Genomic DNA, 15,679 nt, shown 5'->3' on the forward strand with positions numbered 1-15,679 from the left:
AAATAAGCTGTATCATAAATTCCCAAAAGATGGGATGCATTTTAAAAAAGAAGAAGAAGAAGAAAGAGGAGAGACAGATTAATCTAACACATAGAAAAGGATGAGGCTAATCAGAGAGATAGCATCACGGCGTGCGGTGATATGTAAAGTGCGTGCACCAGTGGTCCGGCCAATAAACTCCTTCTAATGTCAAATAGAGCTTATATTAGTTGCAGCGGAAAACGTGTAAATACGTCTCATTCCCTGCGCTCTGTCTCTATCAACCTGCGGGATCCCCCCCCCACCCCCCCACAAATGATGCATTAGATGCATTGAATGTATTTGTTGTGCAAGTTTGAAAAGGCGGCGATAATCTGGGAGTGAGAGATAAGGAACACCAATTTATTCAGCAGCACTTTGGACCCCGCTTCCAGCCTCGGTCGGTGCTGACACCCCCAGCAGTTTGCTGATAACGATTAGGCCATTTATTATCTTCACAGAGAACAAAGATTGCGCGGTGCCGATGAAATATTACCCCTGGTAATAATCAGAAGGAGAAGGACCCTGGCATCTAATGCAGTGTGCATATAATATCTCCCTGACGAAAGCCGTGCACACACACACACTCGCGCACCCACACATACACACGGAGTATGTGCAGAACGCACAGAAAACGCATTAACAAAACAAATACTATTTATTAAATATTGCTAAATATTTATTATAATATTAAGTTTTAGTGAATTTGAAACATTCAACTTATTGGAAAAGTAATAATAATGATGTATTTGAGAGACATAAAAAAACAACTACCGAATAAATTGTAACTGTTGTTAAAAGACACATATGTGAACTCACATTTATTGGGTTTGCATTATCAACTTAATAAAAATACACAACGTTGTTTAGTCCACAACAACTCGCTAAAATAACCTAAAATAAGCCAACAGTTTTCAGATTTAAAATATTAAAAACAAATAAAACAAAAAAGAATGCTTTATTTCAAAACCGCAAAACCTTATACTTTTAGACTGTTAAGAGTCCAAATAATACTGAGAAAGTATAAAAAGTGCTTATGTTAGCCTATTGGCGTCTATTATTCGTGCCTCCAAGCTTTTTGCTCTGACGAGTCCAAACATTAAAACAAATGTTTACCAATTCAGCAATTCAGTCAGACTTCACATTTTCTTTTCTTTTCTCTTCCCTTTTTGTTCCATGTGTGTATGTGTGTGTGCGCGCACTCTGGGGAGCACGGGCCCCGAGTTGCAGAGGTCCTCGCGCCCCTTGCACCTGCCTGGCTTCGGCGCAACGCACGAGCCCAGGTCGCGTGCAAGAGATTTTAGAGGCTTTGCATGTTTTACAAAGTTGTTGTTGCTGTGTGGGATATAAAGCCCCCCCCCCCCAAACACACACAGACATAAAAAAAAAAACGGGGTGGAGGGGGAGGGATGGGTATTTTTCTTTCTTTTTTAAACATGTTTAACTCAGTGTTTTGGGCGGGAGGTGGTGGGGGGGGGGGGGTTCTCTCAAATCAAATATCTCAGTAAGTCAATTAGGACCGAGGCTCTCGGTCTATCCGAGTTGTTACAAAAAGCGAAAAGAAAACAACAAGAAAAGAAGATAGAGCATTTATTATCACTAAAAAGTAGCTTTTAGACTTTAATTATTGAGCAAGGAAAGCTTTAGAAAGAGCACCGTGCATTTCCCAGCTATGCAATTTCTAAGTTCACTCCCCCGGTCACAAGCCTCAGGTTCAGCCCCAAATTAATCATAATGACTGCGCATTATGCAGCTGGGACAAGTTGGGTTCGGGGACTCTGCTCGCTCCCTTGGTGGCTCCAACAGCGAAGTTCTTTATTTCCCTCCATGTATGTAGACCATATATTAAATCCACAGGCTCAGGTAAGCAGCACATCAGTCTGTCAGGGCAGAGCTCACAGTGACCTCGAGGAACGTTGATATACATTTTAAAAACAAAAGGATGAAATGCTGAAAAGCACGTGAGACACAAGCTATCCTAAAGTATGTTGAGAACCTCTCGGGGACAGGTACCGCTGCCAGTTTTTTGTATTTAACCAGGACCCGGAAGACAGGCTGCTGGCTGACGTGCCATTACGCTGCTGTGTGCCCGCAGCCTCTCACACAGGCACACAAGTTTTTTTTTTCTTCTTCATTTTTTTTTAATGCTCATATTCACAGAGGTTTGGACAGAGCGAGAATAGAGGGGGGATACTGCAGACACTCACCGCTCTCCGCTCCGTGACGACACAGCACACAGAGCAGCGACCATCAGGCCACCGGGTTTTCCATTTAGTCTCGACAGCATCATAAAAACGGGGCAGATCTGGACACCTCTTCGGTTTGGTCGTTCATTTTGCACCGTTATTATTATTGTTATCATTTATTTTTGGAGGAGGAGGAGAAGGAGGGGAGGGCAGAGAAGACGCGAAGCTGCGCAGTGAATCAGATGGTTCCACTTTCTCCGGTTTGACTTTGTCTGCTGTTCAAGACTGGTGGAGGTAAGCCAATTACTGCGTTTTTAAACTATCTGAACTTTAAAATATTATTTATGATTTTATTTTATTTTTATTTGATATTTTGTAATTATATATGAGGCTATTCAAAGTAAGGTACTGGTAATAATAATTGCTACAGGCTCAGCATAAAAAAAGAAAAACGGTTGCTTGTGCATTATTTTCATGGCTATCGAGGAATAAAGTACACTGATCGCACGTGCACTCTTTATGAACTCTTTATTTATAATTATACATCCCCACTGTCACAGATATTTGGATATTAGGCCAAATATAACCCTCCGCAACATCTCTAAAGCGGTACAGTGATATTATATGTTTGATGCAGTCATACGTTGTAATGTATTTTATCATTCATTACTCATATTATTATTCGTCATTATTATTCATATTCACTGCAAGCGCGCTGTTTTTCTTTTAATTTCTACAGCACCGCTTGTTTTTCCCGAATGATCGACCAAAAAAGTTCAAGATTAAGTCCGGGTTAACAAAACGGATGTATGTGTGCCATAGCTTCTTAAAATAAATAAATAAATAAATAAATAAATCCTTTTTAACGTGGCTCACTTTTCGTGTTGCCGTGGGAAGGGTGTTCTGGCCCCGAAAAAGGAAAAGAAAAAAGAAACTAAATTGTTTAGTGTATCATCAGCGAGATATTAGTGACGACAAAGGTATTCAATTGTCACGCTTTAAAACGCATAATGACTCGAGTAACCCTCTTTGATCAGTAGAAGGAACAATCACATCACTACACTGGTGGAGCTGAGACAGGGGGAGGGCTGGTGCGTCTCCGCAGGCACGCAGGAGTGCCTTTCTTTTTCTTCCACCCTCTCTTACCTGTGCTGCTGGGTCTGCTTTATGTGTGCATGATTTAAGAGGCATGGCGTGATTGTGTGTGACTATACAAGGGGGTTTTTTCCTTCCCACTGTCACCAAGTGTTTGCTCATGGAGGCTCTGCGTTACCACGGGGTCTCTCCCTTACAATATAAAGGCAACTGTTGTTAAGATTTGGGGCTGTCTAAATAAAGCTGTGAATTGAATTGAAATGATTACAGCAAAGAACAGTGGCATGAAGATGGAGTTGTGAGTAAACATGGTAAGAGGTCCAAATGTGTTTTTTTTGTTTTTGTATTTATAGCTCCAATAAGTGGTTTTGACTGTAAAACTAGGTTCACCTTGCGGTCCGTAATCACTTTTTGTTGAGTGTGTGCAGTCCATGTTAATGTCCTACCCGCTTTTTCTGAAATGTCATTATTTTTGATTCAAAAATGACTTAAATGGGAGACTGTGCTGCTCTTAGGCTCCCTCTCTCAGCAGTTATATGGTGGGTGCTTGTGTCTATAAAGCCCCCCACCCACCCAGTGCCCTGGCTCGATCTAATTAGCCGTGAGTAAAGGGGACAATAATGCTTCAGCTGGTTTCTGTCATTCTCTTCTCTCTGGCTCTGCTTATCTTCACAAGCCCCACAGTGGCTCTTCACACCCCCATCCCCCCAAAACACACACACACACACACACACACACACACACACACACACACACACAGTTGGGCACACAGTCACACACCTACACTGGATAATGATGGATGACCGTGCCCAATGGGAACAAACAGGTAGATAAAGCCAATCCCATTTAATAACAGCATGGATCGGAATGATAATCTTGTTGTTCATTAGCCACTGTGGCTGCACGGTGATACAGTTGTTGCACACAGTTCTCGCCCAGCTCAGGAGGCGTTGTGCGAGGGGACGCGTTCTCCGCTCTTTGGATGGCATCGCCGGGTGAAACAATACTGCTGTGTCCTTGAGAAAGACAGAGGGAAAAAGGCAACAGCAACTCCCCCACCCCCCGTCCTCTCCCACTAACCCTCCATCACCCTCTCCCATCTTTTTGTTCCAGCAAAGATACAAATGGGATTAATGAAGGTATAAATTACAGAGGGGGTAAATCCTGCTGAGTAATCCATTTGGCAAACATGCAAACAACAATGGGAATACTACAGCAGCTATCCTGAGCCTGACTCACTCTCCCAGTGGTTAACACAGCCAGAATGCAACACAGACCGGCAAGTCTGAGCCACAGTGTGCAGTGTCCTTTCACTGATGGCTACAGGATCAAGAGCATTGCTGCATACTCACTGACGCTCAAACAGAGGGAGTCCTTGTTGCTTAGGGTTCAAGCATGTGACAGCAATTACTGTGCGGCATTAAATTGTGGGTAATTGGTGCAGTATTGTTGATTGATGCAGTGTAAATTACAACACAATATTTGTCACTGACAATTAATAAGCATATTAAGGTAGACTTCACTCCACCTGCCAACTGTGGCTTCTTTTCCACTGGAATGTCAGTTATTGGAGTCGCTGGCCCTCTGCTGCCACACATGTTGTAATTTGTTGATTTTAGGAGTTGACAAGCTCAAAGGGCTGAGCTCATCAACTCGCTGCCTCTGGCAACATGCCCGAGATTTAATGACTGATGACTGACACACACACACAGGCGCGCAGTTATACCGCAGGTATGACATCAAACGTGATTATCGCCTAAATGACCTGTGCCGTGTCATCACGGCAACCCCCCGCAGGCCCCCACCCACACTGCTCAGCTCCTAGTTAGATTTTGTGACGTTGGATCCCGGCGTCGGCGTGGCGGCCAGTCTGTTCAGGGCACCTTCCAATTACTCCTTGTCAATCACACAAACGCAGCGGCAGTGCACGTAGATCTACTTGCGCACAAATAACAGCGCATGTGCTGCTCATTTTACGCACGCTTTCAATAAACAAAGAAATAAATACAAGAAAAAATATAATTGGACAGAAACGCATTTTTTCCCTTTTTGTCTAAAGATTAAATACCCCGCCAGGTTTCATTTTTGTTTTTGTGGGCAGTTTGTGAATGAGCGCATCGGGAGACGCTCTGACTGTCACCCACTGACTTTTCGTACCTTACGTGCAACGTGAGGCCTTGCGCCTATCCCCTTTTGTCTGGCCAAATTATCAACGGGCGTCATTAGAAATGCAAACTATGTTTTGATTGCTCTGCCCCCGAGACAAAAACCACTGTTTTCACAAAAGGAATGTCGTGCTACTAATTAAAGACAATTAGGCGCTCCCAACAATGGGAGGGGGGCAATTCGGGGTCATAAATCGACTCCTCCTCTGTTGGTTTAAGAGGTGCTGAAATTGCTTTTTGTATTTACATGGGGAAGACAACAATCAAAATACTTACGCTTATTGCTAGTAATAAGGATTGATATGCAGCTTTAACCGGTCAACTGTGGCATAAAACCAAAAGACATTCGCAAGTGGGTGCGAATTTTAAATATCACCCACGAGTATTAAAAAAACGAAAGGTTTAACAATATTTTGTAAATGGGTTTATAGAGACCAAGGGGAGCTACGCCTGCATGGGTACGTTGTAAAAAGCTAACACTGGGCCATATATATTAAGGTGTAAATTTCACACATTGTTAGGCTCTGTCTTCAGCCCGTCGCTAAAAAGGCAGATTATCAGAGGTCGATTGCTCATTTCGTTTGAGCTTCATGAGCGAAAAAAAAGATCCCCGAGAAATTACACTGCTGATTGATAAGTCTTTTAGTTTTTCGGTGCAGGAAAATGAAAATTGAAAGAAGGAGAGCAGGGACACATTTAGCCAATTGCGGCAGTGCTCGCTATGATTGGTCCAGACCGACGCCCCGCCCCCCATGGCTTGATATGGGAATTTACTGGCGCCAGCCGCATCAGTCTGCCCCACATCTCATTAATGCGCCTGAGCACTGCAAGGATCAAGAGGTTTACACATCCAGGGCTCTGTATACCATCAGCTGATCACAACTGCAACAGGTATCCAGAGGAGACATTTAAGTGTTTTCTTTATGCGGATACAGGATGCGTTGCTTCGACTTGGAGACAGCGATGTCTTGTTTTTTCCGACTTGTAATGGCAGGAACCCTAAATTGTGCAAAGTTTACTTTACGTGTCACCCGCTATAATTAGATAAAAAACGAAGGGTGCTTCGATTTTGCATGGAAGGAGAGACGTGTCGTTAAACTAATATGTTGCTTTCGTCTCTTTGCAGGTATCCCAGAGGAGAAGAAGGGAGAGCGAGTTATTTAAGGATTCTATTTCTGCTGTAAATCACAGTTCAGGAACTATATTTTAAGGAGGAATCGACTTCCACTTGGAGGCAAATAAAGCCTAAACAGAGAGGCATTCAAGGGGAGAGGGGAAAAATAGAGACTGTCAGCTCAGACATGGAGGTCGCAGCGGCAGATCAGTCTCGGTGGATGGCGCACCATCATGCTGTGCTGAACGGTCAGCACCCGGACTCTCACCACCACAGCCTGAGCCACAACTACATGGAGCCCATGGCGCCTTTACTGCCGCAGGACGAGGTTGATATGTTTCTGAACCACTTGGACTCTCAAGGGAACCCCTACTACACCAACTCCCGAGCAAGGGTCACCTACAGCCAAGCACACGGTAAGATGCGCTCAAGTTTACGATCACCAAGTGTGAGGCCAGATAAGATAAGATGTCTGAAAATACAATATAAATAAAATTGTATTTAAAAAAATCCATTTATAGATCCATGTTTTAAAAGAGTCGTATAATACCATAATTTTAATGTGTGTGTGTGTGATATTAAAGGCTAATGATTTTTGTGTGTAAAAAAGCTTATTGCCAGCCTAACAACAAAAGCCTCTGCAGCAATTAGTTAGAAAAAGTCCTTCTTGACTTTCCTGGGTCAATTCACCAACATAAAAGGAATTTCTAACAAATGACAGCAAGAGGAAAGGGAAGTATGTCACTTAACCCCTCTCTGTTGGGGCAGGAGTTTCTGGAGGGAGAGAGGCACTTCCCGGATATAAAATAAAAAGCGCAAATTTACTAATAACAACCTTTAGTCCGAGAGCTGCTGCGGACGAAAAGATAATGCCCAGACAAGGAGCGCTGTTTATTTAACACTTTTGTAGGCTTTCATAATGCTATATCGGCTGCTTTCATTTAATGGAAACTATTTGTAGAGAGGTTACTTAATTTCGATTTAAAAAAATAAATCTATTATTTAAAATCAACTACGAATATTTTATCTACATCTGGAGCTAAATGTCGGATTTGAGAAATTCAGGGAATTTAACAGGTAAGATTTTTTTTAACTGAGTTGTAAACTAATGATAAGACTTGTGAATTACTGAGAAATTAAAGCAGAATACAGCCATATTAAATAGACTGTTATGGTTTTCAGCTCGCCTCACTGGGAACCAGGTCTGCCGGCCACACCTCATCCACAGCCCCGGTATTCCCTGGCTGGACCCCGGTAAAGCAGCTCTGTCTGCTGCACACCACCACAACGCATGGGCGGTCAGCCACTTCAGCAAACCCGGCCTTCACCCCGCCGGCTCCGGCTACCCCTGTAGTAGCAGCACCGGCACCGCTCCGGTGTCTTCGCTCACTCCAGCGTCGCATTCCAGCCCGCACTTGTACAGTTTCCCCCCTACCCCTCCAAAAGACGTGTCCCCGGACCCCGGCCCTACCTCTCCGACCTCCACCTCAACCAGGATGGATGAGAAAGAGTCGATAAAGTACCAAGTGCCGCTGACGGACGGCATGAAAATGGAGAGCTGCAGTCCGCTCCGCAGCGGCCTGGCCTCGATGAACAGCCAGGCCCCAGCCACGCATCACCCTATCCCAACCTACCCGGCCTACTCTCTCTCTACACCCCACGAATACGGCGGCAGTCTCTTCCATCCCGGCAGCCTGCTCGGCGGGTCCTCGTCCAGCTTTACGCCCAAATGCAAAAGCAAAGCCAGATCGAGCTCAGGTGAGTCTCACGTGTGTTTTGAGCCCCCCTCCCCCCTTTTTCTCATCAGATGGCAGATCAAATCGATAAGGCCTAATTAAATGGTTATGGTTTATTCAGCTGAGCGGTGAAGCGTTGCGCAATATAGGTTAGTTTACACAACCAATCATCGGTTGATGAATATTTCATTGGTCTCCACGTAAAGGTGATATTAGTATTTCCACTATGGTGCGAGCATCATTTTATTCTTTTATTTTCTCTTTCATTTATTCACAGGTGTAATTACATTTATCAATTTCTTAATGCTTGTATTATGTAAACTTCGTGGCTCAGACTTGTTGCTCCAGTGAGTTGCTTATACGGAAAAAAGAGCGATAATTTCCACATCGGACACTGTCAAGCCTTATTTCACCCATTACACTTTTTTTCATACTTGTGTGATTCAGTCTCTTAAAATGTCAGCGTAATCGAGGCGAATAGGCAAAAAATAGAGAACGAAAGTGGGATTATATAATTTTTGGGACTGACTGGTTATTCATATGTATATGTTTTTACATATAAATAACAACTAAACGATGCATATAAACTGGTTAAGTATATGTTTTTAAAAATAAGTGAAATAATTTAGCCGCTTTTTGAGCAGAGAGAAAAAAGTCCAACACTGACATTTTTTTACACACTAACTTTACATTCAGACGCCACACCATCAACGGTGCTCAGGCAGGTACATGTTCGTGCCACAGGCTTGTTTTCTTTTAAACGTGGCCTTTATTGCGCTTAAAAAACGAGGGAGTCACGACGCCCTGGCTCCTGCCATATCCTGTATACCTCCAAGTGAACAAATCACGACCTCCACCCCGCCCACCGCTCTCCCCAGCACTAACAAAGCACAGGCGACAGAGCCCTGCTGTTTGTGTTTTTAAGCACGGCCTTGGCCCGCTGTGCTGACATGAAGTGGAGGGGCGAGCAAGTTCACAGCAGATCTGATTCTCCGTGAAGATGAGAGTGCATTCTGGTGCAATGAGCAACCATGGATTTTTAAAAAAGGACTCAAGCAGTTTCCCATTTCCCCTTAATTTTAAAGACATTAAAATGTTCATAATAAAGCAGCATATTTTCTGACTGTCTGGACAGGATTTTGATTCAATATGCTGCATGTGCTGGGAGTCAAATTTAAGGGGGGATACTTAGACTTTATGCCTGACACTAATGGGCAGACATTTGAAAAAACAACTCAGCCTGCTTAATGAGTGTGTAATTTCCCTACATTGTTCCAGCTGTGGTGCACTGAGTTACTGGACAAAAGAAAGAATGGACGTAAAATAACAAAAAATGCAGTGTGTTAACAAATTGTTCCAAATGTAGCTTTGCAATTATCTGCATTGTCATCCTTTGTCGCCGTGCTTTTTAACACACCTGGGGAATGCTCGGTGCCTGATAATACTGAGCGAATATGAGCTGTTGTGGTGGAGAAATGTTATACTGTGACATTTAAAAGAGCCTGACCAGACTGTGCCTGAATCAGCAACACAAACATATCTGCCACGACGTTAGAAAAAGAAAAAAAAAGGCTCTTATCTATCAAAGTCAATGTCCAGTGCCAGTAATTGTGATTGATTGTTGGACAAAATGCCACAATGACATTTTCTCTGTCAGCACGAATACCTCACGGTACGGCTTCCTGTTGAACTGGCCCTCAAACCCACAGCTCCTTCCCCTCGTGCAGCTCACCTTATGCACGGAGCTGTTTCGCCTTCCCATTTGTTTTTCGTATTTCAACACTGAGCATTGTGCAAGGCAAAAAGTTGTAAGTCATTGTGGGCGAATATGTAAAACATATTAATGAGACTGCTTGTGTGTGGTCGCTTGACTTGTGAAATTCTTTAAGGGGAAGAGAAGGGAGGTACGAAAACACAAGAAATGCATTTCAAAAGGAACCTAGCCTTTTTTTTCCTTTTTGCTCAGGTCAGGTCCTATTGTGGTGCAAGGGTGGGACTTTGGGTGTCGCTGGCATTATAACAGAAATAATGAGGTGATGCTCTAGGGAGAGGGGAACACCTGAATTAAATGAGCTTTGGTTTAGCAACAGGCTGTTTGAAGTCAAACCTGAACGGGGGAAGAAAAACTTGTGGGAATAGTTTTTCTTTAAGTAGCTTGTACAGAAGAGAATGCGCACACACAGGACACTGACTATTGATCCAGTCACCAAGAATGATAGAAACTATATTACAACTTGTGCTGATACAATGCTGTCTCACTGCTGTTTCTGACACCAACCAGCACGCAAGCTTCTCATCAAACACTTTCCGACACATTTAATACCACCTACACACACTTACTTTCCTCTCGTGGGTGCCCACTAAGCTGATCAATAATGTAGGCTTAATTTGATGGTGTGTCTTACTCTTCTTGTTGGACACCTCTGGACATGTTCTGGCTGTCTGTGGCCTCCCCACTCCAGATCAATTTACATAGAGGTGTCTGTGTCCTGGGCAGCCGTGCACACTTGGTACACCTGCACACTGATATGGATGTTTGTCACTACCCCAATTTTTGACTTCATATTACAAGGCCATCTGAGGTCATGCACCACTCTACTATAACTACCTGACCAGGTTGTGCTACACAGCTGCTATATGCTGCTCCACAAAGAGGGGGGAACTTTTTAATTATATAAAATTTCCTTTTGTCTCCTCCTCTTGAACTATATGCAGAGGGCCGTGAATGTGTAAACTGTGGTGCTACGTCCACCCCGCTGTGGCGGCGGGACGGTACCGGCCACTACCTGTGCAACGCCTGCGGACTGTACCACAAGATGAACGGCCAGAACCGACCACTTATCAAGCCCAAACGGAGACTGGTGAGTCCTACATCTCGCTCCATCCCCTCACTCTGAGAAAAGGCACCCAAATATGAGCACAAAGCAGATGCCGGCAGCACAATTCCAGGAAAGTTATATTTTCCCTATGATCTTCCTGGAATTGTTTGTCCCTCTCACCCCCCGATGATCCGCCTTCATGGCCTGTTACAATACTGCTACTATTGCCATTGTTCCTGCTATCATTATTGCTGGTACTTCTGATACTGTTACTGATACCAATGCCCATGCTGCTTTAGTTAACACCATGCTTGAGTAAATGAAAGGCAGCAATGACAGAGAGGAATCCTGTGGTGGCTGTGCCATGTTGCAGAGCTGCTCAGTCTTTATTCACAATAAACCTGCTAAAAACGGGGCTATCTATCTATCTATCTATCTATCTATCTATCTATCTATCTATCTATCTATCTATCTATCTATCTATCTATCTATCTATCTATCTATCTATCTAGTATGCTTTATATATATTTTGTTAAAATATTTTATAGATATAATTTGTAATCAAATTGCATAATAATAATAATACTAATAATAATAATACTAATAATAATAATAATAATGTGCCGATTTATATTAATTAAGGTATTAAAAAAATAAGGTCTAAACTAATAAATTGTTTTGAGCTGCGTAACCTTTGACTTCGTTCACACAACCTCATTATGATGGCTCTGATGGTCTTCATTAACACTTTCTGCTAAATTCGAAAAATTACACCGCATTTTTTTTTCCTGAAATACTAAAACTCGTTTTTGAAATGATCGTTTTTCGTGTTGTTCCTTGACGATTTCCACGTCGTTCCTATTCGTAAAAGAGAAAAAAAGTCCATTACATTTTCCACTGGGTCGGCCCATGTGGCTGTAGCTTTTGCATTTTCAGCTCAAGTGTTTTTCAGAGTTGTGTTCAAAGGGGCATCCAGTTGTTTCCTATCCGGATATCTGGCCGGCCCAGATAAGGAAGTCAGGCTCCCGGCTGTTTCCGCCTTCAACCAGCGCTCTGCATTCTCTATGGCTAGACTGACATATACTATAAAGAGATTATCACAACACTGGAGGAGCCGCTTATGTGTGAAGAGACAGACCGCGAGGGGCGGGGACTGGAAAATAAATGGATTTATGTTGTTCTCTTGTTTGTCATTATCGGTGGGCAGTGCTAGGCTTAACGCACAGTCGCTTTGCATTTTTTAAATTTAAATTATGATGCATTTATATTTTACCTCATATGAAAATGACCTGGGTTGTTGTTGCTGCTGCTACTCGCCAGGTAAACAGCAACGACTCCACCTGAAATGAATTAAAAGACTAACCTGGATGCTGCACGCACGGCACGGAACCGGAGGCTCCTTGCATGTGAAGCTAATGCTTTTTATTATGTGTGGAAAATCGATCCGTAATGGGCACGGCGGCATATTGTCAGACAGGACACCGTGTCTCACACGACTCGCAGCCCATTTTTTTTTCTTGGATCGTGATAAAATGCAGAGTTTACGCAGGACCTCCATTAATAGGATACTTATCATTAAATAAAATTACTAGCGGGCCTGTAGAGTAGCGTGAGAGACGTCTGCAGGGGGGGGGGGGGGGGGGGGGGGAAAGAAAAAAAATGGCTCCATGTCTTATTGCACAAATTACAAAATTTGATCATAGTTGTAGCGGGCGACATACATGCAATTGATTCAATAGAGAAGTTAAGTAATTTCTCCAGTCTGTGTGTCGCTTCTTTTGATGTTTGTCTGCACATATTTGTGCGGTCAGAGATGGGACCTCACGTGCCGCCGTTTAAGAAGTTTAAGAAAAACCTCCCGTTAACTTTCCCGTCGTGTCGCACATTTTCTGGGATAAGGTATCAGTGTTACGGCTTTATTTTAATCTAAATGATGCTTCTGCTGCTGCTAATGGTTCAGACGAAATCTACTGTGATGCGCCTGCGCTGACCTCCCTTCCACAAGTGACCGAGTTTAGTATTTATGATGCATTTTTCCTGCTTCCTTCAGTCCGCTGCTAGACGTGCAGGCACCTGCTGTGCAAACTGCCAGACCACCACCACCACCCTTTGGAGGCGCAACGGGAACGGAGATCCGGTGTGCAACGCCTGCGGCCTTTACTTTAAACTGCACAATGTAAGTAGCTTCGGGAGGGGGGGGGGGGAGAAAAATGAGTGTGGGGTTTGGAATGGAAGGAGGAGGGGAGGGCTGCTGGTCCTTAACTGGTTAAGTGGGCGGACAGCTCGTATCGATTTAGGAGCACAGAAAGTGAGAGTGGGGAGGCAAAGCCTGCTCACACTGTCGAGCAGAACCCACCGGGCGGCTTTTTTATTAAACCATCGTTGTTTCAATGGGGGGCGTTACTCCCCAGAGAGGCTGCCGGGTGGGACTGTCATTCAGTGTAACGGCGTCGGTTACACTGATGAGGATTTGTCTGCTGGCTGCTCCTTTCAGAGCCCAGCCTGGTCCTCATCCCGGTGTATTCATTAATGAGCACTGTGGTTCTGTTTGGTTTGGACAATTAAACAAAAGATTAAAAAAACCCACACGCCCCTGACTCGCTTTATAATGGAGCTATATATGCAAAACAGCTGCTCATTATTTATAGCCTTTTATGAATAACGCTGAGGTTATTCATAAAAGGCTATTGGGATAGTAAAAAAACAGTAAACATGCAACATGTGACATATTTCTGCTAAGATTTAAAATAAAGAGGCTGTAAAGGAGCTGTGACAGTAACCTAAACCTAAATGTCTACAATGCTGTATTCACACTGTCAGTGGTGCTTTTGTTCGCCACGCCTGAGCTAATGTGCCGCTCTTCTGCTCTTCACAGGTCAACAGACCTCTGACCATGAAGAAAGAAGGCATCCAGACACGCAACCGCAAGATGTCCAGCAAGTCCAAGAGGAACAAACGATCAGGGGACGGCTTTGACGAGCTCTCCAAATGCATGCAGGACAAGGCCTCTCCCTTTGGTGGTGCGCCTGGCCTCGCCAGTCACATGACCCACATGGGTCACCTGCCCCCCTTCAGCCACTCGGGACACATGCTGCCAACGCCCACGCCCATTCACCCTTCATTCGGTCACCCCCACCACTCCAATCGCTCGCCGGTCTGGGCTGAGCCTCACTGAGGCCTTTTCAGACCCAGAGCCCCCCTCGCCTGTAGGAGTCATCACATCGCCATAAACACTAAATGGCCTCCCGAGTCACGACAGCTGAGCAGCCTTGTTTCGTGTACAGTGGTTGTAGGGAAAAGACTTTCAGTCGGACTTGATGACTTATGGCTGCGTCACGGCTGACTTCACTGATGAGCCGCTGCGGAGAGCGAGACTTAAGTGGACTCTGTAAAGAGCTAATGTGAGGAGGGGTTCGTTAGTCCTTGGGTGACAGGGGATAGCAGGATTGGAGATGTTTGTCATTCTTTTTTTGCTTATTTTTTACTAAGTCACTTTGGTACCCACCTCTCCTTGATCCTGCAACAGGAAACTCATGAGAGGGCTTAAAAAGAACCGCTGTTTTCACCTCACGACCATCTCATTATATACTGAGACACACGCGCCCTGTCCATCCCCAGGCTGTCGTTCACGACTGCTCCTCAGTGCTGGAAGTCTTCAGACTGGCTAAACAGACTGCCGCAGAAGTCATGCGCCCCTGTTCCTGACCAGTCAGATCCAACCAACAGTACACCCCAAAACCAGTGCCCCTCTAACATGCTGGATTGTACACACCACCTGTTTTTGATAACAGAGTTTTATGAAAACAAAGCAAACAAACAAACAAAAAAAACGCAGTAAATAGAGTGTTTATAAATGCTTAATTGCTATTATTGTTGTTATATTGTTATAATTATTGCTACGATAATTTATTTTCACTCTTTAAGCTTTTGTCCAACACAAGGAAAACGTCTGATTTTAATTTTGTGGTTATTATGTAAAGAAAACACTGACCTGTCTTAGATGAAAAAGTCCCTGAGCTGTACGTTTTTATCATTTTTCCATCTCACACAGAAAAGGAAATAAAGTTTAATACTGAGGTAAGATCTGTCTCTATCCTTATACGCTGCACACATTCCAACTGACAAAGGGCAGTAAAGAGAAGAAAAACAGCGTGACCACTCCTTGCCTTTAAAAAAACCCAACAACCTGAGCCCAGTTTGTTTTTAAACTACTCCTGCTATGTTGGTGGATTTCTCATTGTGATTCTGTTTGTTTAAGGTTTGATAATGTACCTCTTTGATAGAACACATCATGTGTCTGGAGTGTTTTGACAGTAATGTGCACACACATTATGGCCTGAACGGTCCTTTTAATGAAGACTACTTGATTATTAAAATCATAAGTGATATCAGATGTATCAAGGGAAGCTCTGTGATCCCTTAAGCGTGGTAATGCTTTGGTCAGGCTCCTCCTCTATCTGTGATGGCTCGTTGTTAAGAAAAGGCCTCTTTGTGGAGTTAAAGCCCCGGGCTGGACCATTGTACCCAGACAGCAGGCTCCAACCAA

General features: G+C 43.8%; 1 protein-coding gene across 4 annotated transcripts; it reads left to right on the forward strand.

Annotated features, from left to right (window-relative positions):
- The first annotated feature begins 1,903 nt into the window (after nt 1–1,903).
- Nucleotides 1,904–15,214, forward strand: gata2a (GATA binding protein 2a). 4 transcript variants are annotated; one of them, XM_085456000.1, is made up of 6 exons: nt 1,904–2,498; nt 6,591–6,994; nt 7,761–8,335; nt 11,017–11,175; nt 13,184–13,309; nt 14,009–15,214. In XM_085456000.1, exons 2-6 carry the CDS (start codon nt 6,766–6,768, stop codon nt 14,306–14,308), a joined length of 1,389 nt encoding a protein of 462 aa, XP_085312126.1. In that variant the 5' UTR covers nt 1,904–2,498; nt 6,591–6,765; the 3' UTR covers nt 14,309–15,214. The 4 variants fall into 4 exon arrangements, with proteins under 4 accessions (XP_085312126.1, XP_085312127.1, XP_085312125.1 ...); XM_085456001.1 differs by lacking the exon at nt 1,904–2,498 and adding an exon at nt 6,243–6,355 and having other exon boundaries at nt 7,761–8,336; nt 11,030–11,175; XM_085455999.1 differs by lacking the exon at nt 1,904–2,498 and adding an exon at nt 6,243–6,355.
- Nucleotides 15,215–15,679: the final 465 nt, after the last annotated feature.

This window comes from Copadichromis virginalis, linkage group LG5, assembly GCF_057382275.1.
Source record: "Copadichromis virginalis isolate Kocher_CV1m ecotype Utaka linkage group LG5, C_Virginalis_male_GT1.1, whole genome shotgun sequence".
NCBI lineage: Eukaryota > Metazoa > Chordata > Actinopteri > Cichliformes > Cichlidae > Copadichromis > Copadichromis virginalis.